The 24,468-nt window shown below is 41.0% G+C and overlaps 1 protein-coding gene across 1 annotated transcript; it reads right to left on the bottom strand.

Annotated features, from left to right (window-relative positions):
- Window positions 1-1,679: 1,679 nt before the first annotated feature.
- NXPE3 (neurexophilin and PC-esterase domain family member 3) lies at window positions 1,680-23,645 on the bottom strand. Its single transcript, XM_027648682.1, has 7 exons — window positions 23,584-23,645; window positions 22,255-22,304; window positions 20,165-20,377; window positions 12,768-13,528; window positions 10,809-10,882; window positions 6,878-7,084; window positions 1,680-5,985 (listed from the first exon to the last, which is right to left on the bottom strand). Exons 3-7 carry the CDS (start codon window positions 20,255-20,257, stop codon window positions 5,435-5,437), a joined length of 1,686 nt encoding a protein of 561 aa, XP_027504483.1. The 5' UTR covers window positions 20,258-20,377; window positions 22,255-22,304; window positions 23,584-23,645; the 3' UTR covers window positions 1,680-5,434.
- Between the last annotated feature and the right edge of the window lie 823 nt (window positions 23,646-24,468).

Here is a 24,468-nt window from a genome sequence, read left to right as displayed (position 1 = left end):
AGAAACCATGTGGTTTTGGCTCTTTGCTGGCCCTGGTGAGCTTCCTGTCCCTCTGTCCGGCAGTAAGAGGCTCAAGCCCCTTCCCTGCCAAGCACCTGTGCTGTCTCAGGTAAGTTACATGCCCCCTCTGAGTCACCACAGCCACGGAAGAGCACATGACACATGATGAAAGCCTGCCTGTGCACTCCTCATTTATATATGCTTTGGGTTTGTTTTAAAAAGTTCCCCACTATGATATCTGCCACATCTACAAACATGCGAAAACCCAATACACATGGCTTCAAACCAACTGTAAGCAGAAAGTTTGGAACTGTACCTAACATATGATTACTATGACATTGCTGTCAGAAGGGAGGAGAGGAAGATGTGTGTGAGCAGCCTGGGTGGGAAAAACTGTTCCTTTTTTGACATATTTGGAGAAATACGTGTATATATGTATACATATTTCAGTGTACTATTTCAGAGGAGTGAGTTTGTCCCACACAACTGGGATTGCCTTTGGGAACCTCCACATGACCAAATTCCCAACCTTCTTCCTCTCCTCAATGCCACAGAGAAAGACCTTTACATATTGTTTTTCCTTAAACCCATTCTTAAATCATTTTTCTTCCTCTCTTTTTCCTATTCCCCACTCCCATTTCCCCTATAAGGATGTCTGGGGCCTGACCTAACACCGTGCTGAAAAGCAGCTCATGTTTGCAGCATCTTCCTTCTATTTTTGGCCAAGAGAAGGCTGACATAGGTTGGACACAATGGCAGCATGCTTCACTTTCAGTTTCCAGAGCAAAATGCTGAGAATAGGGCACTTTACCTTCACCCTGTTACCTCATGGCTGTCAGGTGGCACTGGGAGAGCAGGGCATGAACTCAGCTCTTTGTTTTGGAGGAATGTAGGAGCAGCACCCTGGATCTTTGCCCTCCCCCTCCCCTCCCCCTTCAGTGGTCACCAGCAAATGAGAGGGGGAACAGAAAAACAGAACAGACACTGTTCTGTGCACTCTATTCTAGTTTCCAGGAACTTGTAGTTCAGCGATTTTCCCCCACCAAACAGGCTATTTTTGTCTACATATATTAGAAGTCAGCACAAAGGACAATGCACCCTGCTTACTGCTTTCCCCGCTGTGAATTCTGGCTGCCACCTAACCCCAAGGTAAGCTGGTAGCCATCCCCCAACTCCTCCACCCTGGTCCTCCAGCCATCCCAGAGGCTCCCCAGTCTGTGCCATGCAGCCACTCTCTCCCTCTCCCCATGACCTTGAAAACACAGCTCTTGGGCTCAGCTCCTATTATGTCAAGAGCTTCTATTATATCAGGATGAGAACAGAAATGAAAAATCATTTATAGATCAACCAAATGACATCTAAAAGCATCGTGTGCCCAGTCCTCATCTTAAAACACAAATCCTCTGTTTCTTCATTTCTCCTTCCTGTCTATTCCAGGCCTGATGCACCAACAACAGGAAACATCAGTGTGCTTTGGTGCTAGGTCTCATGTCAGGCACAGATCATAAAAACCACTCTAAGTGAATTTAATCTATAAACCATAGTGTGAAACTCCTACCCAACATACAGCACAAGAATGTAACAGGTAAAACTAAGGGAACTACTATGCAACTGTAAAAATATAAAGGATGTGGGGTTACGACAAACAAGATCAACTGAGACTAAATCAGATTAAATAGTTCAAGTAAACTTTCCCTCTTTATTAGGAACTTTTCATTCTTTGAGCTTTTTGGCTATTAAAATTGTTTTTCTGATCACATCAGGAAATAAGACAGTAGAGCTTTCTTCATATTGTAAGCATTTCAATTAATATACATATATTAGGAAAAATAACACCTTTGAAAACAAGTTCTTTCTCTAACACACAGATGTAGTCCTTCGCTGCTCCCAACATAGTACAAGTCTTCCAAACAGTCTAAACGTACCTGGAGTAATCTGGACTTAACAAGTAAGTGCTTTTTAAATTAAATACAAATCTATGACTGAAGTTTTTTGCTGTTACTTAAACAGTCATGAGAGGAAGAATGTTTTAACCCACAACTTGCAACCAGACCAAAGCAAAATCCCAATACTCTCAACCCTTCCAGGAGACAACTTCAAACCTTTGTTTTTGTCACATGTACATGGAATTGTCACCTGTAGTACATAAAAAAATTGTACAGACACTTGTGGTAAGCAAAGTTTCTGTTTTTAAATGCTTACCTCTAACAAGTAAAACAATGAAAAATGGTGATTTAAATCTCGTAAAGCAGAGTCACAATAGTGCTGCACTGCAGATGAAATTAGAAGCAACTGAAAACTTGAAATAAGGGAAACTTCTGCTTTTTATCCTCTCTTCTCATCAACAATTCAACTAATGTCTTCTAGAAGGAAGAAATCAGCCTAAGAAGATATACAGGAGAAACAAGATTCTCAAAATATTACAGTGCAACACTCTTAATATGTAAAATGTAGTTTACTTATTTTATAAATAAATTCCTCTGAAGTCTTTTAATAAACACCATAAAAGTAAAGTTTATTTCACTGGGATTTGAGGGATCTGGATTTTGAATAAAGACAATAAAAAGGGAAAAAAATCTGTACTGAAAGGTTAATAATCAAAATGCTCAGAACAAGAATGAACATATCAAAAATATAATTTTTTCCCTTCAAATTAAGAAAATGGAAAGAAAAGGAAGACAGGGTTTTGAAATATTTTGTGAAATAACTTCTTATGTGTAAAGAAAGGTACTTAACAGACAACTGAAATATTCCTTTCCAGTCCTGTTTTACATTAAGTAACTTGAAAAATAACCAACCTATTAACTCAAGTCCCTATTAAAATCCATTTAAAAGTTTAAATAAACTGATTTAAAATATTTTATTGCTTCTGTGGTTGCATATACTGTACATATACAACTGGTGTGATGGTAACAAGATGAGAATAGAAATGAAAAATCATTTATAGATCAACAGAATGACATCTAAAAGCATCGTGTCCCCAAACATTATTAAATTCTCAGTTTCTTGATTTCTTCTCCCTGTCTATTTCAGAGCCCAAAGAAATGAAGTATTGGTCCTCATCCCAAATCAACTGCCAATTTCCCTCAAGTTCATTACCTAAAAGTTAATCTGTTATTAAAAAATTAATCTAATTAAAGGGTGAGGTTCTACTAGAAGGCAACTAGACATCTTTGCTAATAGCAGTCCTGTTCTCTTTCCCTCCATTGTCAAAACATTCAAAAGAATATTTTCTTCTCTATCTGTGCTTGGTAGCTAACAGTGATATAAAGCTGCTGTTGAAGAGCAGTGGCACCACAACATTCAGAGGAGAAACATGCTGCCACAACATTTTCACACACAATATGGCTTTATGAGGGAAACCTAATGGTTAGTCCACAATTAGGTAGTTTCCTTCAAAGTACAAGTTTGAAGTCTTATTTTCATTAACATTACTAGGATAGATTTGTTATTCAGGATGAAAGTCTTACACTATACCTATTTTAAAAATCACACCTGGGAAAGATGAAAGGTCATTTTCCATCGTGGTGGTTTACTTTCCCAGACCTGAACCGGTGTGGTCTCTTCTTAGCAGAGGATAAATTTCCATTACCATATAAAAGGAATAAATAGTTACCTAAAGGCAGTATATGGACAGATGCTATGTGAGGCAGTTGTCAGCAGGAACCAGCAAATTGGACCTCCTTAATTCTGATTTGAAAAGCTAAGAATAAACATTATTTCAGTGTATGTGACTCGTCCAGTCATTTTTAAACATTTTTAAACATTTTTAAATTGCTAAGTTTATAGATGGATGCCTTTTACATGCTGAAAGCATTTACATTTGTTTTTAAAATAATTCTCAGTTGTCCTTTAAAATGAACAAAATAAAAAGCACTGTTGCTGTAGCTGGTAGCACTAACTTTCTTGGGGCTCCAGCAATGAGAGCACAATCTTTCTTAAGAGAGCAGCAAACGTGAAAAAGAACAAAACATTTCTAACATGAAGACACTTCAATTATTTCACTCTGTGCAACTTACCAATTTGCCTTATTAATCTTCTCTGTTTGCTTACAAAGACCCACCTTTGTTTTGACACATTTCTCAGTAACACCACTGGTGAAGACAGGCTTTGGCCCGAATGGGACCAGAAGTAAGACACCATGGAACACTTCTCTGCTGTTTAATTTGGGAGCTGAATTTAATCAAAACTCTGTTTAAAGCGCTACGAGTTAAAACTCAATCCAATTAGCAGCAGTAAACACCACACCAAGAGGCCCGAGAGCCACCAGCTTTCACACCAGCAAACCTGGGTCTCTACTAAGCAGCTGTATGAAGGCAACCCTGTGTGTGCTTGGCTTTTGGGTGCTACGTGTTTTACCTTTTGTATTGGCAGCAGTGGAGTTCATGAATAAATGATAAAACTGGCAGACCCTGACGAGGGCTCAGGGCATGGCCCTGGCCATTAGTGTGTGCCAGTTACTGTTACCCAGTGCCAAACTTGGCCAAATGCATTCGGGTTCCTTGGCCCCTTCACACAGACAGAGTGCACGAAGGATGTACATGAGTCACTGTCAGCAGCCTGGCTTTGCAGGAACATAACACAATAGCTTTATCTCCCAGGGAAGGGAAGCATTTCCATCGGAAAATGCTTCAAGTAGGCGAGTCTGCAACTTGAACCTGCAGAAACTGCCTGAGACAGTGTCTTCACTGAGATCACAATACACATCTCATCATTACAGATAAATCAAGAAGTAGACAGTGCATCAGAGCTCAAAAGAGATTCAGTAGTACAGGAAACAAAACTAAAATACTGGCTATGTGCACTATTTAGCAGCCATCTGTAAACACCACAGGTGCCCTATTAAATTTCAGCAAATTCTTCATGACTTAATACTACAGATATTTTGATTGTGCTTCCTTATTAGTGACTTTGGTACACTCCCTTCATGTCTCTAATTAGGACTTTGCAACAAGAATGGACACTGTGTTTCTCTGACATACAACTAGAGGAGACAACTCCTAAACTCTGGAATGTTAATAGAAAGACCATTCCCAAAAGCTTTCCTAGGTTTCGCATACAGTTCTGAGCAACAAGACCCTGACAACAGAATCAGTGCCATATGGATTAAATTAGGTATACAGTGCAGACAACTAGTAAAGCTAATAACCCAAATAATTTCTTATTGAATCCTGTCAATTTAATTTAAGGTGCTCTCTAATAATCTCAGATGTGAATGATAAGCTTGAAGGAATCAACCTTGCAGGAAGATATGGCCTGAACAGTCAACTCCTCTTTACCACCTTTCACAGCTACCTAGAGTTAAGGCCACTCTACTCATACTGCACACATTTACAATAACCAGAGTTCCTCCATATCATCCAGCATCATTCCATAGCTCTGACAAAGAGCAACTTCACTTCAGCTGTAGCAAAAGATGACATAGGGATTTGTGCTAAGTTTGCAGAGGGCATACATAAGATAAAAATGCATCTATTTGATTCTTAACAATTACTTCCTGTGGGTGCAAGTTATGCGGCAAATAATGAGCCACAGACATCTCCCAAGCATCCACAAAGTGCACAGCAATTCCTGAGAACATTTTCCTCATGACAGAATCAAGCTGAAAAGAATACCAATCACTGTTAAAGAGGCTCACTTCTGGCCCAAGCTCCTGAACATTAGCTGTTCTGATGACGATTAAAGTCTCGGGGCTGCGATCCAGCAGCTGAATAACTGATCTCCGAATGTTCCTCAGCCGCCGGATATACACTTCCACCGGGAAAGTGCTGAAGTGGGACCATATGGTTATGGCTATCACGGTGTTCCTCCCCCCCACGATGCCGTTCAGCTCGTTGGCGATGTAGCGCAGTTCGCTGCTGAACACTGTTGAGAAGCGAATGGGTGGCCCGTGGCAGCGGAACTTCAGCAGGATGTTGTGCTTCAGGTCCACAGACATGAAAGGGCCCACGTTCTTAGGGCTCCTCAGGTTAAATTCCACTAGATCTGAAAACCCAAGAGTAATCATTAGTGAAAGGCGGTGTAAGAGGTTAAAACTATCATCGAGATGCTGGGACCACAGGGCAAAAGTAGCAGTAGACAAGGAAATCTGAACACAGTTCTAAGAACTCCAGAATTAAACAGATGATAAGCAAAAGTTTTTAGAGTGGAGTTTATGGGTGTTGAAGTTGTATGTAAGACAAGACACTTGGACTCCACAAGGCTGTCAACACCTTTTTCAAGTTTCCTGAACTATTTTGTTCTCTCTAGTAAAAAAGAAATTTTCCAGATAGTCATTGTTGCCCTACAAATCCAGTGTTCACGAGAACCCTTCTAGCAATTTTAGGACTCCATTAAATTCAAGGTGACTTAAACTTGTAGGCATTAAGGAGTCCCAAAGTCTGTGTTCCAGTGCAACTGCTTTATGGAAAAGGGATGAGGGAGGGAGGAATATCTAAATGGCTAAGGAAATTCTGTTATTTAAGTTAAAATAAGGGAAACAACCAAAACCTATGAACACTACAAGAAGTTCTTTGCTACTTCATTCCAAAATCACTGCTATGACTGTGACTCTGCAAGACCTTACAGAGGCACCCTAAGTGACTTCTGCTGTGGCTCCTGGGGTGGCCACCTTAACTCACAGCCACAGCAGTGGTCCCTTTACCAGGACAACTTAACTGATACCTTGTGGCCACATTTCCAAAGCCTACATGTTTCCAGTGTCTGCTCAAACATTTGAATAACTGTCTGCCAGGACTTCTGATGAAGTTTTGTCTTCCCTCTTCCTTTGTTTTGCCAGTGTCACTGTCGCTCAGTAAGATCAGCTCTGTGTCTGAGACATGAGAAATAAAGCTTTGCAAAGGTCTTTAAAGACAAAACCAAATTAAAAAAAAATTACCTGGAACAAATGCTGTCAGATATTCAAACCACTGCCTTATTGTAGAGTCTCCAAACAAGTGGATTACTTTTCCTTGTAAGCACTCAGTTATATCATCTGATTTGTTAAAATTATGGATCCAGTGTGTTCTGGACCTCCACTGGTCTTCATAATAATAACCAGAAGGGGAAGCTGTGGGATCTTCAGCTCTGTTCATAGTGATTACATCTGGAAAAGAAAAATTCTTTGGAATTAACAACAAAACCAGCCTCCATAATCCTCATGGACATGCAGTCAGTGATGAATGAACATCTTCCCTAGTTTAAAGCAAAAAGAATGATGTGCTGGGTTTGACTGGGATGGAGTTAATTTTTATAGTAGCTAATATGTGGCTGTGTTTTGGATTTGTGCTGGAAGCAGTGTTGATAATGTGGGGATTCCATCACTGCTGAGCAGTGCTTACACACAGCCAAGGCCTCTTCTGCTTCCTGTACCACCCCTCCAGTGAGTGGGCTGGGGGTGCACAGGAAATTGGGAGGGGACAGAGCCAGGACAGCGGAACCCAACTGACCAAAGGGACATTCCAGGCCACATGGCATCACGCTCTAAGATAAACCTGGATAAAGAAGGAGGAAGGGGGAGGAGGATGTTTGAAGCAATGGCAATTTTCTTCCCCATGATGGAGCCTGGCTTTCCTCAGGATGTCTGAACACTTTCCTGCCCATGGGAAGTGGTGAATGAATTCCTTGTTTTGCTTTGCTTGTGTGTGCAGCTTTTGCTTTCCCTATTACGACGTCTTTATCTCAACCCAGAAGTCTTCTCATTTTTATGCTTTTGACTCTCCCCTATTCCAGTGAGAATAGGGGGGTGAGTGAGCAGCTGGGTGCTCCTTGACTGCCGACCAAGGAGCACCTGACGACCACACAGATTGAAAAACGTGATGCATCACACTTCTGTAAGCCCAGGTATTTCACCCCACACTTCTTCAGCAAAACCTGCAACTGCTGGCAGAGTAGTTTGAACAATCATAGTTTAACTTGGTTTAAGTTAAATGGTATCTCTGACATTACTGTAAAAAAAAAACCAAACCAAACCAAAACAAAAAAAGAAAACCTAAAAGTATCTGGCATGTTTCACACTGCGACAGAAGCGCTCTATCGTGGGTGCTTGCATAAGGCAGGGAGGAGCAGAGGCAGAAGGACGAGCAGAGCATCTTCCCTCATCCCGACCGTGTCGCAGCGCGCGGCTGCCCTCTGGCGCCCGGCCTGCGCCCGGCAGCTCCGCTCAGCACAGGACACCGACCTAGGGGACAACCTGCTACCACTCAAAAAAAAAACCCCCAAAAAAACCCCAAGCAAACCCACACACCAAAAACCCCTCCAAAAAAAAATCTCTGCCTACGGAATATGGAATAACATATATCGCCACAGTCCTGCTCTATCACCACTAATTTTATACGTGCCCTTTGAGTATGTTAATCATGAGAGTCTCTAATTCCATGGATTTTGGACTTTCTCGCTGCTATCTAGCCCCCTCACCCTTCACTCCCTGAGACAGGCAGCCCCCTGAGGAGCAACTACACACCAGGAAAGTTCTATTCTGTAGGATGCCTGTGTGATACCTTGCAAGCAAAGGCCAGAGATTACAGGAAGGGAGCTGCAACCTCATGGTTATTTAAGTCACATATTGCTATATTTCTCTTGGCAACCAGTGTGATATCGGTACATCAGACTTCTGTGAGGTCATTTCAGGTTTCTCCTTTGCCACTCATGTATTCAAATACTTAAACTGAACAAGCAGGGAGCTCTTCCCTGGCACAAACACCAGCTGCACGGAGCAGACACATCCAGCTACATTTAAGTTTAAATGTTTAAACGATTTAATGTTTAAACACTTTTACCCATCTTGGTGTGGAGATTATCTGTTAAGAACAGTCCCTGCCCTGTCACAACTTAGAGCTGTTTGATAAAGCACACATTGTTTGCCATGGCCAAAATCATGCCAGGGACCACTCTAACTATGTATAGAGTACAAGCACTGGAGGCCCAGGGCCTAAAAGCATCCCCTGGTAGATGCTCCATTATAACATCATGCATAAGCATCTTTAAACATCCATTCCTTATAAGCATTCTTTTGCCACTCCCTTTCTGTACAATATTCTCTGTGTGTTGTATTAATAGATGTTAACCTGAGAGCTTAGAGGTTGTTAACATCCTTAGACCTCACAGGGACACTGTAAAAAGCAAACTACTATTACATTTGTATAACACAAGTAATATAATCATGAGTACCACAGAAAAAAGCCTTCAGAAAATTTTATCTTTGGATGTTACTTTAAATTAGACAACAGGGACAATGAAGGAAGAGGAACCAAAACCCAACTAGCAATGTGGACTCATCCAATATTTGTGAAACAGGAATCCTACAGAGAAAGGAAAAAAAGCCTTCGTATGGTCGTGTAATAAAAGACCAATTCATAATGTGATTTCACAACTTGAGTTTGTTCGATTTTAAGTTTTGATGGAAAAGTATTTCCATTTTTTACCTTTTAAGTGGATTTTTCTGCTACACATATACATACAAAAATGGTGCTAGAACAACTTTTTGGTGCCTCACAGTAAATCAGCATTTCAAATCTGTGTATAGTATCATATCACTTTTGATCCAGAATTCAGAAAGCCATTACTTTGGGATTTTATAGAAGAGAGTAAAAGTTCCAACCTGAAGTTATAAACTAAAGATAGAAATAAAAACTTGTATTTCAGAAAAATAAAATTTTAAAAAACTTTATCTACATTTACCCCCAAACAAAAAAACATGGACAAAAAGAAGAACAATGAATTTGTGTGTGCCAGCAATTCTAACAAATCTGTACATTCACAATCATTATACTAACACATTAAGTTTATTTATTCAGAGACTGCTGTTCCTGGAAGGAATTTCCCTGAGGAAATGTGCTACTCTTATCTACCCTTTCTAACCCAACATTAATCCTTGGGAAATGTAGGCAGGCTTTGATCATTCATAGCTCCTGGAAGAAGGGTGACACAATCAAATCTCAAATTTGCAGCAGTTTCTGTGAGGAAATACACAAGATTAAAAAGGCAACAAAAACACATCATCTAAAGAGTCTAGAGAAAGAAAAGGGATGGAGGGGAAATGCTGCTAGCCTAGTAGCAGCACTCTAGTTTTTTAGTGAACAATAAAACTAAAAGCAAGAAATGCTGTAGGCTGCTCTCTGTTCAGACTTTATTGCACAGGTCAGGAACTCTAACATAAAAGCCTCTTAAAACCTTATGAAAAAAAAGTCTTAAAAGCTCTCAATCAAGAAATAATTCTCTGTGTATCACATTTTACACAGGCATAAAAAGTTTGCACATGGATACGAACGAGATACAACCTCTAAGTTTAATTTAGTACAGACTGTCTTTGTTCTGTTTTCAGACAGGGCACAGAACAATTAGGCTCTGGTCCACAACTGTAGGTTCTGGTATCCTGTGGTAACACAAAGGATAGTAATACCTAAATGCAAGATATCAAAATTTGTTCCGCAAAGTTCTTAACCAAGAAAGACACTAAGAAACACCCCACAGCTGTTTTTGCTAGATTGAGAGTTTGGTAAGCAGTTATTCTAAGACATTTTACAGCTGTGAGTAAATGCTAGGGGGAGAAAAAAGACAGTTTTGGCAAGAGAACAATATTTTCTCTTTTTTTTTCTTTTTTTTTTTAATCTCATTTGTGTATGTAATTTTGGAAAAAAAAAATCGTTATTAGTACTGAACTTATATTACAGTTAACAACCAAAAGCCTTTATCTTTTCAACACAAATCTGAAATTAATTTCTATTCCATGCTACAAAAACAAACAAATCAATTATTACCTCATGCCTGTTGTTCTTTTTTATAAATTTAATTATGAATTAAAAACAAGAATCTTATGAAGTTCACTTTACCTGTAAATGCCTTGGGCTTTACAATGACTGAATCAGGTCCACTGGAGAGTATTGGCCTTTTGATGTTCACATGACTTGAACAAAACATAAACATAATAATATTTGTAAAAATTACTGTAAAATTTGAAGGAAATATTAATCTTGTTTTTTCTTAATCTGCTTCAAATAAGTACGTAGTATTCACACAAAGAATTTTTTACTCCAAGTTTACTCTACTTCCTATAACTGAATTCATTCTGCATTAATTTCCTCAAGATCACCATCACTATTCTGAATCCAAATTCAAAATTTCACAGCACTAAGACACCAATCCTGTGCACACTTTTGCTGACACAAATCCCAGTAAAGCTATCAGAAGCCTGCGAGAAGCTCTGAAGGATTTTCCACAAAGATGGGAAGCTCCCAGCTTGCAGAGCGTGGGGATACAAACCACTGAAAGGGTACAGTGCTGCTGCAGGTCCCAGCTCTGACAGACCTCTACAGGTGCCTGTCACAGCAAATACCTCTGTTGAGGTGGTTGCTGCTTCCAGCCCCTGCAATCAGCAGCACAGAGCGGAGCTGGTGGCAGTGCAGCCCCACCACCACCTGCAGTTCTGTCTCCAGACTGGGCCACTGGTAGTGTGTCCTCTGGGGGAGAAGGTGGCACCAGACAGTGTCCAACCAACTTCAGAGACCTCTTGCAATAAGGTCTCCCAGCAGGACAGCAATTGCTAAGCACAGAAACAAAGGTCATCCCCCTAAACACCAAGAGATCTCAGAAGGACTTGTTTATGGACACCAGTGAATTCTGATCACTTTGTGTTGGTCACACTGTACAGCTGTGACAGATGCAGAGATTCAATACTAAGCTTTTGTTCTGTCTTTTGCTACTGTTCTGAAGAGACTCCTTGTCTAACATTTTTCTCCACTTAAGAAATAAATTATGTGGAATTTCTATAAGCCACTCAGTCAAGGATCTCAGAGCTGCATGAAACAAACAAAAACAAAACAAAAAGCCAAACAAACAACCCCCCCCAGCCAAAAAAAGCAAAACCTTTCCCATTCCCATTTGGAAACATCACCAGAAACATAAGCCATATTTTACAGGTGAGCTGCCAGAGGCACAGAAAGTCAAAAGACCCACTTACAAACTTGATAAGGAAGAGCCAAAAAAAATTCCACTGATACTTATTTTTGTTTCTAGTCTTGGTTTCAAACATGCACACAATACTTTCCTAATTACAGTATTGGGAACTGCCACTCTAAAATCTTTCCCAGCATAAGCCTTAACTGAACATACTGCCAAAAGTCTTTCCTTTAATATTTTTGTTGGAGAGCAAGGCAGCAGCCTGTAACTACAACTCTGACACTACAGAGTGGCTACCTTTGTCTAAATTCAGATGTCTAATTTCATAAAGAAGCAGTTCTGTCACATCTACCCAGGTACTAAGAGATGGTTTGGGTTTTTTTAAATGCTGAATGCAGAAGAAAAAGATGACTAATTTAGTTTGACACTTGAAATAACATGCACAGATCATTTGCACTTCCACATTCCAAAGATTTGACAGTCACACTGTCAAGCCTGGACTCTTTTTAAGTAGTTCAGATTTGGTCAAAAAGGCATCTCAAAACATTGTTATTGATACTGCAAGTGTAGATGTGGAAACAAAAAATAAGGAAACGGTCCCCCAAACCACCACACAATTCAGACAGCATGCTCTTGTGAAATTCAGCAGGTACAGCAGAGCTGAATTCAAAGCACAGAGAACTACCCACCAAGTTTCTGTAGTTTAAGATTGCTGTCTAAGATTCTTGTACAGCTGAATGGAGGAGAACAGACTCATATCAAACACCTCCTCCTGCAGATACACTCTTCCTCCAATGCCATGTGTCATAATAACCAATAAGCCAAATTTGTATAAAAAAACCCAAACAAAACAACTTGGCTGAGTATATATATAAATTCAACAACACACATACCTTTGGAAAAAGAGGCTTTCCTCTTTTGTCAGAAGACCTTTTAGATATCCACCTTTGGCATGGCTGATTCGGCTGGCACAGGACAGTTTTCGAGGCTTGTAACAGAACCACGGCTCACCTGTGTAGGGATCTGTGAAGTTACAGACTGGGAGATCTCCAGGCAAGCAAACGTTGCACTCGGTGGTTTCTGAGTACCTCCCAGACTTGAATGAGCTTTTGAAATAGACCCTGTCCGGCCTTTCTTCTCGTAAACGCAGGAGGACTTGTATTGCTTCACTCGGATGGACAAGTGACACGGAAACTTTGACCTCTCCTGGCCAAAGTAAGGTAAAGAAGACTTTGTAAAGGCCATTATGGCAATCTACAACCCTTCCTGTTGCTCCAGCTTTCAGCAGAGGAGAGTGAATTCGTGCCTGTAAGTAGTCTCCGCCATACCGCTTGGGCTTTCCTTGGAAATCCTTCATACGAACGAGGACCTCCAACTCATCACCCACTTTGAAGAACCTGCTGGGTTTCACAATCACAAAGTCACTACGTGTGGGATCAGTGCTCTGTGCAAAGGCAATTTTGTTATCGGGGGGTTTTGGCCACTGTATTGCAGCAAGCAACGTTTCCTCCTCCTGTTGTTCTCTTTTGGACAAAGTCTGCTGCATGTAACCGCAGTAAGGCTTCTTGGTAGTTTTGTTTGTCTGTGACAGAGAACGCTGGACATTGTTTTCTGTTATCCAATTTGATCCTGAAACTGTGTCATCATCCAGGTTCTGGGGAAGAAAAAGATCACCTGAAACTCTGCTATGAAATGAAACGCTGTGAACAATGGATAATGAAATGATCCCAAGAACTGGGCTTTCCTTTGTAGAGCTTTGAAGCTGACCAAATGAAGCAACTTCACTAGAAGACTCAAATCTATTACTCTGGCCATGGCATTTCTAAGGAAACAGGTGGGCAACACGTAGTTACCCTGTTTTGGCAGAAAAGATTTTATATAGATCATATCCAATATTTTCTATGGCAGTATTTTAGCTACCGGTATTTTCTGTAAACATCAGCAATGAGAATAAAAATTAAAAAAAGGTTGAAAGATTAAGTAGTAAACTGTAGCTCATGTTTTATTTTCTTCTGTAGTAACATTTTAGTCTTAGAGCACCATGAGGTCTAATAGGTGCCCCATGTAATGCAAGGAAATAGGGCTTCTTTGAGACACTACACTGCAGATGATGCTGATGCACCCCCTGCACATGCCTTCTAGAGAAGTCTGCTGCGTGTAGCAGCTGCAGTCATTTATCTGGTCACACTCACATTGCTTCTCATCTAATTATCTGAAATGTGTCTTTCCCTGTAATGTACAGATTGGAAGAAATAAAAGAATAAAAACCCAGATGCTTCAGGGACAATGAATTCATGAGCCAGTTGGCAAGTACAATAGTGTAGAACAAGCTAGGACTGAACAAGCAAAAAAATTATTGGTTTGTTTATTTATAAGATTGTAAAAATCTATATACAGCTCCTTCTAGAACCAAATGAAACAGCAGAGCATCCCCTAATTCACACAAGAGTTTAAAAATTAAAATAGTTAAATACAATGCTAGACTAAGAGAGGAGGCTTCTGCTGCAACTTGACATCAGTGTCCAAAACTGTATTTTCATGCAAATGACTGCAGAGATACCATCATCTTCATGATATCACATGATTTTGCAGGTTTGCACTAGGAAAATTTTAAAAATAGCACAGTCTAAGCCTCCAGAGCTACCCATGAGATTTCTAATCAGCAACTCCAAATTTAGCCTTCAAATACACACAAAATCAGCAGTTAATGAACAATTAATTATCAGGTATATATAGTAGAACTTATCCATACTTCTATTTCATAAAGAATGAAAATAGTTTTTCAAGCAAAGATTAAAATTATATAGTGCATCATTCACATGGCATCAGAGGATAAAGACTGCTAAAAAAGTCAAACTATGTTATTTGAAATCTTTTAAAATATGATTGTACTCACCAATACCCCAGTGTGTCCCATTTAATTCCTCCATAACTAACTGCCCAATAATGTACTAAAATTCACAGCACTTATATTAAAGCCTTATTCGTTGTAAATATATATATAAAACCTTTCTTAGTCCACTGAAATATCACCAGTGTATAAAAATCATTAAGAACATAACTGAGATTCAACACACTGTTTTAGAAGAGCGTAAACCTAACAAACAGTAGAAATGTACAGGCTTTTGAAGTCTGTGATACACGTTGGTTTTGATCAGCTTAAGAGTAAGAGGATGAGCACATTAGGATCTAGGATGGATACGCAAAATCTTCTTTGTATGATATCCATGTTAACAATAAAACCTGAAACCTGAAATGTAGACTGCTACGTGGTAACTCTAAAATGTAAATGACAGGTATCCAGAGATACATCAAATGTTAACATCACAATAGAAGCTTTTGCTTCTATTTTGCATTTCCATCCAGGATTTAATAAATTTGCCCTGAAGGCCACCTGAGACAATTAGTAATCATTTACATTTTCCATCACAGCAAGCAAAGCTGCAGATGTACTGCTGCATGTTACTCTCATTAGCCCAGTAAATTTCAGCCAAAGCTGAGAGTGAATCTCAGGTACAGTTCTACTTTAAATCTTGTCTACATGCATTCTTGAATTAAGCCAAGTGTCTATTTTTGGATACCTTCACAACTTCTTCCCTTCACTTGCTTGTGCATATCTATAACACAGAAAATACTGCATGGAAATATTTTTAAAAGGTAGCTATCTATTTTAATGCATCCAATAAGCTGGTAACAATGTATCAGTCAGCAAAAGTATTTAAGCATTTTTCTAAGGAGAAGTGGAGGGGAGAATATGTGTGTCTGATTAATTGTTTTCAGTGTAAGTTCTCAAGAGAAAATTTCTACAGTTCAGCTGATTCTTCAGTGGTTGGTACTTCGGGTCAAGGGGCATGGGAAAAAAATTCTTTCAAATTAAGAAGAGAGATGGCTATCTAAGACAGCCTTAAAAACAGACATATCCCTATTTTTAATCTTCTATAAATTTCTTCAGGGTTTTTAACCCAGTCTTTCTGTCAGAGTTGTAGAAGATGCCATTTATGGCCTAGCTAGGCTTTCTGAAGTCTTTCCAGGGGCATACCTATATTTTTCAGTGGAAAAGGGTGCAGAGAACAGTAAGCCAAAAAACTCATTCAGAAAACAGTTCAATGTCTCCAAATCAGTCCCCCTGCACAGCAAAGCACAAGGCCAAAGCTGTTCACTCGCAGCCGAGGCCAAGGACACTTCAACATCTCCAGATTATGACCCATTAGGCAGAACAGATCATACCACAAATATTTCCTCAGTCTATCTTCAACAGGGGTGAGGGCGAATCTCCATGAAAGTAAAAGCAGAGCTGCTTCAACTTCATGAAGAAGCCATTCTTTCTCCAGCATCCTTGTTCATCTTTACCTTCCTCTCTCAAGCACAACGAGACCATGCATCATTGCAGAGATTCTCTTTGCCAGCAAAGGCAGGGAAAGCTTCGCAGTCAACTAATATACTGAAGATCCTTGACTGACATAGAAAAGCTTTCCAAACCATCTTTCTCTCTTTAGTGTTTCCCAGGCTTAGCTCCAAACAAGTGCTCCAGTTCTCCTGCCCCTATGGATACATAAGGGCTGCCCTGAGGCAGATGATTAGCTGACTTTGCCCCCACTCCATTTCCTACTTCCTCTTTCATTAGCATTTCCAAATCTCTCTGGCTCCTCCATGGTATGTTGGGACACTGAGACTGTGCAGAACTGTGGGCTCTCCACTGTACCTAGTAGCCAAAACTAAATAAAATTCCTTTAAAACAAACAAACAAACAAAAAAAAACCAGATAAAGAACATTTCTCAATATTTCTCAAGAGTACTCTTCCTTTATGACACAGATACTTTTAGCTTTTATTATAGTCTCCGTGATAAATAACACTTGCCCTGCTTTGCTTATTTCCTTATATACTCCATTCAACGTGTCATGTATTTTAAGTGCAATTTCCAAGGGACTTTGTTTGTTGGTTTGTTGGGTTTGTTTGAGGTTTTTTGTTTGTGTGGGAGGCATCTGTTTGATTTTGTTTTGTTTTGTTGAGGGTTTTGTTATTGTTATTTTTACTTTCTGAGTTTTGAAGCTAACCAGAACCCAAATCTGACCACAAAGTACTTTAATGGATGCCTGCCAAGTAACACAGGTAGGACAAAACAGATTACATGTCAATTAAGCACAAACAAATATACAAGTGGTTCCTGGCATTACAGATGTCATAACAAGGGGGGAGCTAATGGGAGTTTCAGCTTAATTACTCAGCTTTTGGCATTCTCACTGCCAAATAAGCAAAAATGAGATAAAACATATAGATCAATAGAGACAATAATGCTCTCAAAAATATTCTAGAACGATCCCAGAGTACTTGATTAGATCTGCAATGAACACTTCAGTTAAACACCATAATGTAGGTGGTGTCATTGAATGAGTTGCTTAAAGCAACCTTAAAACACTCATTTACGACAGGTGGCCAATGAAAATACTGAGTATTTCAACTGCTGCTGAAAACGTGGAACTCCATCTCAAAGCCCAAGATCTTCCACCAACTGTAATTCCTGGCTTGGACTTCACAACTATTGCTGCAAACCTGCAAAAGTCACTATCATTAGAGCAGGAAACATCACAAGAGATTCCCAGCCAACAGGTATGGTGGAGGAAAAAGACTTCCAGTTTGACCAATAAAAACACTCAATTTATGCAGCAGACAGCATCTGAAACTGAACAAATTCCAATTACTGAAAGGTCAGTCATCTTATTCTCAGTAATTTTACTCCCAAGGTACTCTATTTGTAGTCTATGACAGACATGAAATCAGCTCTGTCATTACCATCTCACAGCACTGAGTGGGTGCTAAACTACTCGAAGTGACAAAGCCAATCCTAAAAAGCCATCACCTAACAGAGAAATGTTCCAGCAACACTCCGAATAAGATGAAGTTATCTTTTGTAGGCACCTGCAATTTAGTAGCAAGAAAAAAAAGACTTTGTTACATAGTTCTTTTGTTCAGTTTCAGCTGTTTGATTTCATACACCCTTACTTCATTCTGGCAAGAAACTTCCCTTCTCCCCATACACTCTTTTCTAAGTGCTTTTTAATCAAACAGTGCTCACAACCAGTCCTGAAATGGTTCTTTCACTCTAAAGGTAGTTGGTACAAATTCACAGACTCTCCTGTATCCTAAAGGCACGATGTTTGGCAACATCCTGATACGTGACCCAAAAAAATTATTGAACATTTTATCTCTGTTCACAGAAAAAAATTAAGTTAAAATAAAAATACATTTCTTCCAGAATACAATGACCTGAAGGGATTAGTGGACAGCTTGGTTTTTTTTCAATATAGAGTAAGAAAAGTAAAATTCTGACATGAGGATTATTGAGAGGGTGTCATTAGTAGCTTAAGAATTTAAGAGGCAAGATTCCAACATGAAAAAGCACAAAATCCTACAGGAAAAAAAGCAGGGAGGATAGCTAGGGAGGGGGGATAGCTGACAATTGCCTAGATCTTGAGCTTTAGCCAGCTAGGTTAGATGATTTGGGGATGAGAAGCATGTCTGATGCATTTACAAACATGTTATCAATGGCAGTCAACAAAAAGCCCACCTTCCAGAGCCCAAACAGATTAGGGTACAGATATTCTGTGAAAGCTTTCTAAGGCTTTTTCTCGTTTTGATCTCTGACTGAAAAGAATCAGCACAGATACCTATGGTAGACTGTCTGGAAAATTATGCCAAGATAGAAACAAATACCAGAGCATGTCCATTCAGAAAAGTCAAGACAACAGAAGGGGTTAGAGTAGCATGTTGTGGTGTAAAGATTTACCAGCAACACAATACTTAATCAAGTTTGGAAGAGCAGATAAGTAAAAGGTCAACAAAGCCACGAAGATAATATCATGAACAATGGCAAGAAAAAGCACAAAGCAAACCTGCATTTTCCATTTCATTCTCAAAGCACTGCCAGAGCCCTCTTCTCTAAGAAATGTAATTTAAAAAAGAAAACAGTCTAGGTTTCGAAATATCAACACTCCTCATACAACATTCTAGGTCATAAAAACACCCAAAACCACGGAAAGAGAAAACAAAAGCTACTTTATATGTTACACAAAAAGATCATGTTAACTTGAGCAAAAGGTCCACCAAACACAGTATTTTGACGGCCAATAGTTTCCAACAGTGGGTGTGTGGGAAAAGAATACAGACCAAATATTTCCTCCTAAAGACTTAATGCAGTTTCTAGCCCTTTATGGCTTAGAGATTTCTTAAACACAAGGGTGGACATCTTTAAGATCTAGTATCTTCTAATAGATTTTTCTTCTGTGTATTTTATCCAGATTCTTTGAATATATGCTTTTAGCAGCTACACAGCCTTACTGCAAGGACTTCTGCTGCTTTGCTGCAATCCGCAAGAAGCATCCCTGCTTCCTTTAAAAATCAACATCTGCAGTTTTTATTTAGTGTCTCCAGTTACTGGTCCTGTGTCACTTATGGGTTGACTTTAACCTGGGGTTAGTAACTCAGTAACTAAGTTTCAAAGTATGTCTGTAATAACACGCTAAGTAATATGAATAAACATGCAAGTCAGACACAGCAGAGGGAAAAAGGGAAAGGCAAATGAAAGTTGCATCAGTAGAGGCTGGAGATCAACTTGCCATCTAACAGCTCTGCACAACTGGCCATGTCAACAGGACAGCATTGTGGCAATGAATTAATGAGAGCATAACCAGCCGACTGAGCAAAGTGATAGTTCCCCTCAACTTGACCATGGTGAAGAAGACTGAACTCGAACACCGTGTCTGGTTTTTGGACAACCCATACCAGAGACAAACTGGAGAGAACAGCTAAGAATCCCTGAGATGATTAGGAAACTGGAGTGACACTAAGGGAACCAAACTTTTTTTTATTTCTTTTTAATCTGGAGAAGACCAAAAGGGGCTCTAACTGCAGTCTTTCACTACCTAAAGGGGAGTTACAGAGGAACTGAGTGAAAGTACACACTAAAAAAATAAGACACAACTTCCACCTGCACATGAGATAAACATTCTTCATTGCACGAGAGGTGCAGCACTGCAACAGGCTGCCTAGGCAGGCTGTGAAAGCTGACCATCCTTGAAGACTGTCAAAACTCAACAATACCTTGTGCAGCCCAAGCTAACTCTGACGTTGGCCCTTTGAGGAGAGCGTTGACTAAATACCTTCACACATCTCTTCCATTCGGAATTTTCTCTGATTCCAAGTTATAGCTAAATGCTGTCAGACACAGTTCTAACCTTACACTCAAAAATGGAATAATGTTACTCAAGTGCTCGTGGAGCGGCTTCACTTACCTCTAACTGAAAAAAATTATGGACCAGCACCACAACAGCCAGTACTGCCATAAGCAGGCAGAAGATCTGCAGTCTGAACGAGTCACGCCACATGGTCCATTCATATCTCTCCCTCCCATGTTAGACGCTGCCATGACTTCCATCCACCACAAACATCAATGTCATTTCGTCTCAGCAGTGCACAAGAGAATTCAGTTGACTTCCACTTCATTCCTGCAAGTGCATATACAAAAACTATATTAAGTCCTCAAAATATTACTATAAGTCAAGTTTAACACTGAAAGCGTACAAATGGTGGAATTTGGCAGCACAATAGAACAGTCAGCACGGATTTTTTTTTGTGGAACTAATCTGAACAGTACTTACATTACTTAATTCTCTAGGTCATGTCAAAGCAAAACCTTATAAAGGTAGACTCACCTGCAGCTGATACAAAAGAAAGGCAAAAGAAGAGTGCAAGATTTTGTTTTGCCAAACAAAAAAACCAAACCAAGTAACAACCACCCAATTTATCCATTAGGCCACACTATCACTATGCAGACATCAGGAGACCAAGACTTCCAGCAGAAACTTGTGAGTTTAGATATCTTCCATTTACCTGTTTACACATTCCACAAAGTTGTTATTAAAAACTAAGGTCTGAAGCAAGTTTGGATAAGCGAGATAAAAGATGTTTTCTCCAGTTTTCTGCTGGGGGAAAAAATTACTGTAGTGTTACAGAGGAGATATGTAACAGAGTTCAATGCACTAAAATTTAACTTTGCATCATACTACATCTTCTCTGTTTTTTTATCATTCCTTTTACCTCATGTACTCATATGCAGCTCTAATAGTAAAAAAAAATGAACTTCTGGGAAGAATGTGTTCAGTTTTGGTGTTTTGGGGTGGGTTTTTTTAATAAAATAATAGTATTGTTTTTCATAAAATTTAACTTCCGTAAATATATTGTTTCTTTGAGGTTGCTTGATAGCTGATCCACTATAAAATCACAGACTTAAAGCCATTGATAAGGTTCTCACAGCTTAATGCTTGCTCAGTAAGACTCTTATATCTTCCTTTCTTTTTGAGAAGGACAATTTTGAGGCAGTCATTTTGCAAGCAAAAAGGATACTGTTCCTGCAGAAGCTCTAAACTTGGAACCAGGAAACAGATGGCAAGGAGAGGCAGTCAAAAGACACCAATCTCTTCAAATCTAATATTCTCAAAGCAGTATTAGTCATACAACCATCCTCCAAGTGCAACAACATAATCAAATGATTACATTAACTTTGTATAACTTTCTATAAATAGTATAACTGAGAATTTATACTATTTCTTAAGTCTAAATGAAGAATGCTGTGTCAAAGTAAACATAGTAATACATAAAATATCAAAATTAACTAATTAAATTATTCAACAAATGCACATAGGTTAGAAAACTGAAATATATTACTGGGATAACCAGGACAGTCTCAAAATAGACCACACATCAAATTGCTTTACAAGGATTATAGGGATTATAACTTCAAATGCTTTGCTGAGAATTACAGAGATTGTATTTCTGACCAATGAACAAGCATCGAAAGAGCAAGACATCCATTAAAGTGAAAGTATCAAAATGCCACAAAAATGCACCTTTATTGGAACAGTTCTGCACTAACAGAAAGTACTAAATTTGCATAAAACAGCAGCTCAGGTTTTAAACAATAACTGATAGTAAATATACCTAAATACACAAAAATGCTAATTTAAGGCCACATATGCCCATTTGAGGAACAGAAACAAATATATTAGAGAAAAAGAGAATTTTCAATTGCGTTGCTGAGAATTCTCTTCAAATCACCAAAAAGCACAGGACACTGAAAATCAATAGAAAGTCATTTCAGATGCCTAAAAAGGCCACAAAGGCTATTCCCATGAATTTTTGTTCCAAATTTTCCACATTTCTGTAAATGTCACATGCCCTAAAACATTCAATGTACAGGTTTAGAGCTTTCTTTATGTTAAAGGCCTTAACGTACTGACAGTTTCACCATCCTTGACCAATTGATCTCGTTTATTTGCTGTATAAAGGAAGCCAATAAGTACATCAAAAAGCCTTAGGCTCTTACCCTACTCCTGAAATGTTCTCTGAAGTCATCCGTGCAAAAGGCCAGACAACCTTGGAAACAATACATTAAAAAAATAAATATCTCTATACACACATAACTATTTTCAAACAAAATTCATGCCCTGGTAGTTTGTTTGCAGTGACACAAAACAACATGGCCGTTATGACTCTTTATCAGTAAAATTACTTTTTTTTCTACAATAATCCAGGGATTTTTTTTAAGTGTTTCATTTTCTTTAAACTTCAATCCTATATCTTTGAATTTTCTCCAATTTATCATTAAGTATTAATTCTCTCAGCTTTATTCCATGTTATTACAAGTCCCCTTTTGCCCAAGGTTAAAAACACAAACCGGTTTAATTACATTTTTATGAAAGGTATTCTAATTTCCTCATGCTCCATTATGGCATTATAGTTTGGGGCTTTTTCCCAAGTTGTCAGTTATTGTCAGGTCTCTATCTCCACAACTCTCTAAGCCAGCAGCATTACGAAAGCATGAGAATTATTAGTATTAGTGCAACCGCTCCCAATGTTGGCATGCGAATCGCAAAGGCAGAGGAGCCACTACCTCTGGCGAAGCCCAGACCGTGCCACTAAGGCGCAGTGTCTCAAGGCTTGGTGCTCGCGTGGCTGCAGGCACGGAAAATCACATTTGCTGCTGTTTTCCCCTAATTCCCCCCCCCCCCCCCCTTGCTCCCCGGAGAGCGGGAGCTGCCAGCCCCTACAACCCGCGGGCATTCCGGGCCAGTGCCGCAGCTCCCTGCGGCGGTGCCGCTCCGGGGGAATCCCGGCTGCTCCCGCCGCCCCGCGGGGCCGGGACACGCACCCACGAGTGAGGGACGGGGGACGCCAGCAGGAAGCACCGCTGCCGGCAGTGCGAACCGCACAGCTGTATTTTACTGTCCCAAGCCACTTTACAGGCGCCGCCGGGCGGTCCGCCCGCTGCCCGTATCCCCCGGGGGAGCGGCACAAGGCGGACCCGGCATCCCCCGGGGAGCAGCACAAGGCAGCCCTGCATTTCCCAGGGAGCGGCATGAGGCGGACCCGGCATCCCCCAGGGAGCGGCACGAGGCAGCCCCTGGACCGGCAGGAAGCATCTTCAGCCGCCGCCGCCGCGATGGAGCGCGGGCAGCGCGCCCCTGCGGGCCCGGTGGCGGGGACGGGGCACCCGAGAGGGGCACCCGCCAACCCCGGCACCCCTCACTCGCCCCAGGCCTCTCCACCGCGGCCCCTGCCCCACCGCCGCCCCGCCTTCCCCCGCCGCGGCTTCCCCTCCCGCTCCCCAGACGAGCCCCGCAGGCCCCACCGCCGCCGCCCCGCGCCCTCTCACCGCAGCCCCGCCGCTCCCCCGGGCCAGGCGGCAGCCTCGCCCCCGGCCCGGAGGCTCTCGCCGTATATCCCCCGGCCCCGCCGCCCCGCCTTCCTCCCCGCCCCCGACACGGCGGCGGCGGCGCCTCCTCCCGCCCCGCCCCGGTAACGGGTCCGTCCCGGCCGCCGGCGCCGCATCCTGAGGGGAGGGAAAGCCCCGGCACCGCACGCGCTCGCTTGGGGATATCCTAGGTGCTGAGGAGGGCACTGGATAATGAGAAGGGAAAAAAACCCAAACAAAACACAAACCCAACGTCAAAAACAAACAAACAAACAAACAAACAAACAAGCTTCCCACCCACCCCCCCAAAAAAAAAAAAAGCCCCAAACTAAGTCCCTATAATTTTTTGGGCCACAGTGGGTGAAGCCAAAGATAGCAGGATGTGGAGAGGCTAGCACGCAGATGGCATTATCAGGCCCCCCCAGCCGCACCCCCGGTCAAGAGAGAAGGCTCTGACAGGAACCATCGCAGCTCAAACGCTGCAGAGCCTGCAGGCAAGTGGAGCAGGGAGCTGGAGAGGCGGCGTCTTGGCCAGCGAGGAGGTTGTGAAGGGGGAGAGCTGGCCCACAGACCAGCTGCAGGGGCTGAGCTGGGGGCACAGGCACAGCACAGCAGAATCGGGCAAACCCAGCTGCATTGAAGGCAGGACTCCAAGATGTGTGAGGAGATGCACGCAGCCAGCGTTGAGTTTAGCACCCTGCACCAGAGCTGGGTTGCACTTTCAATTTGCTAACAGGACATCTGCAATGGCTTTGCCATCACTTGTAAACACTGCATAAGTTTGGGAATGCCTCTTTCCAAAATATTCACCTGCTAGCAGTTGTTTGCACTACAGGGTAAGGGCTC

Source organism: Corapipo altera, unplaced genomic scaffold (assembly GCF_003945725.1).
Source record: "Corapipo altera isolate COAL_440 unplaced genomic scaffold, ASM394572v1 58, whole genome shotgun sequence".
NCBI classification, from domain to species: domain Eukaryota; kingdom Metazoa; phylum Chordata; class Aves; order Passeriformes; family Pipridae; genus Corapipo; species Corapipo altera.
This window is presented reverse-complemented; position numbering and strand designations above follow the sequence as displayed.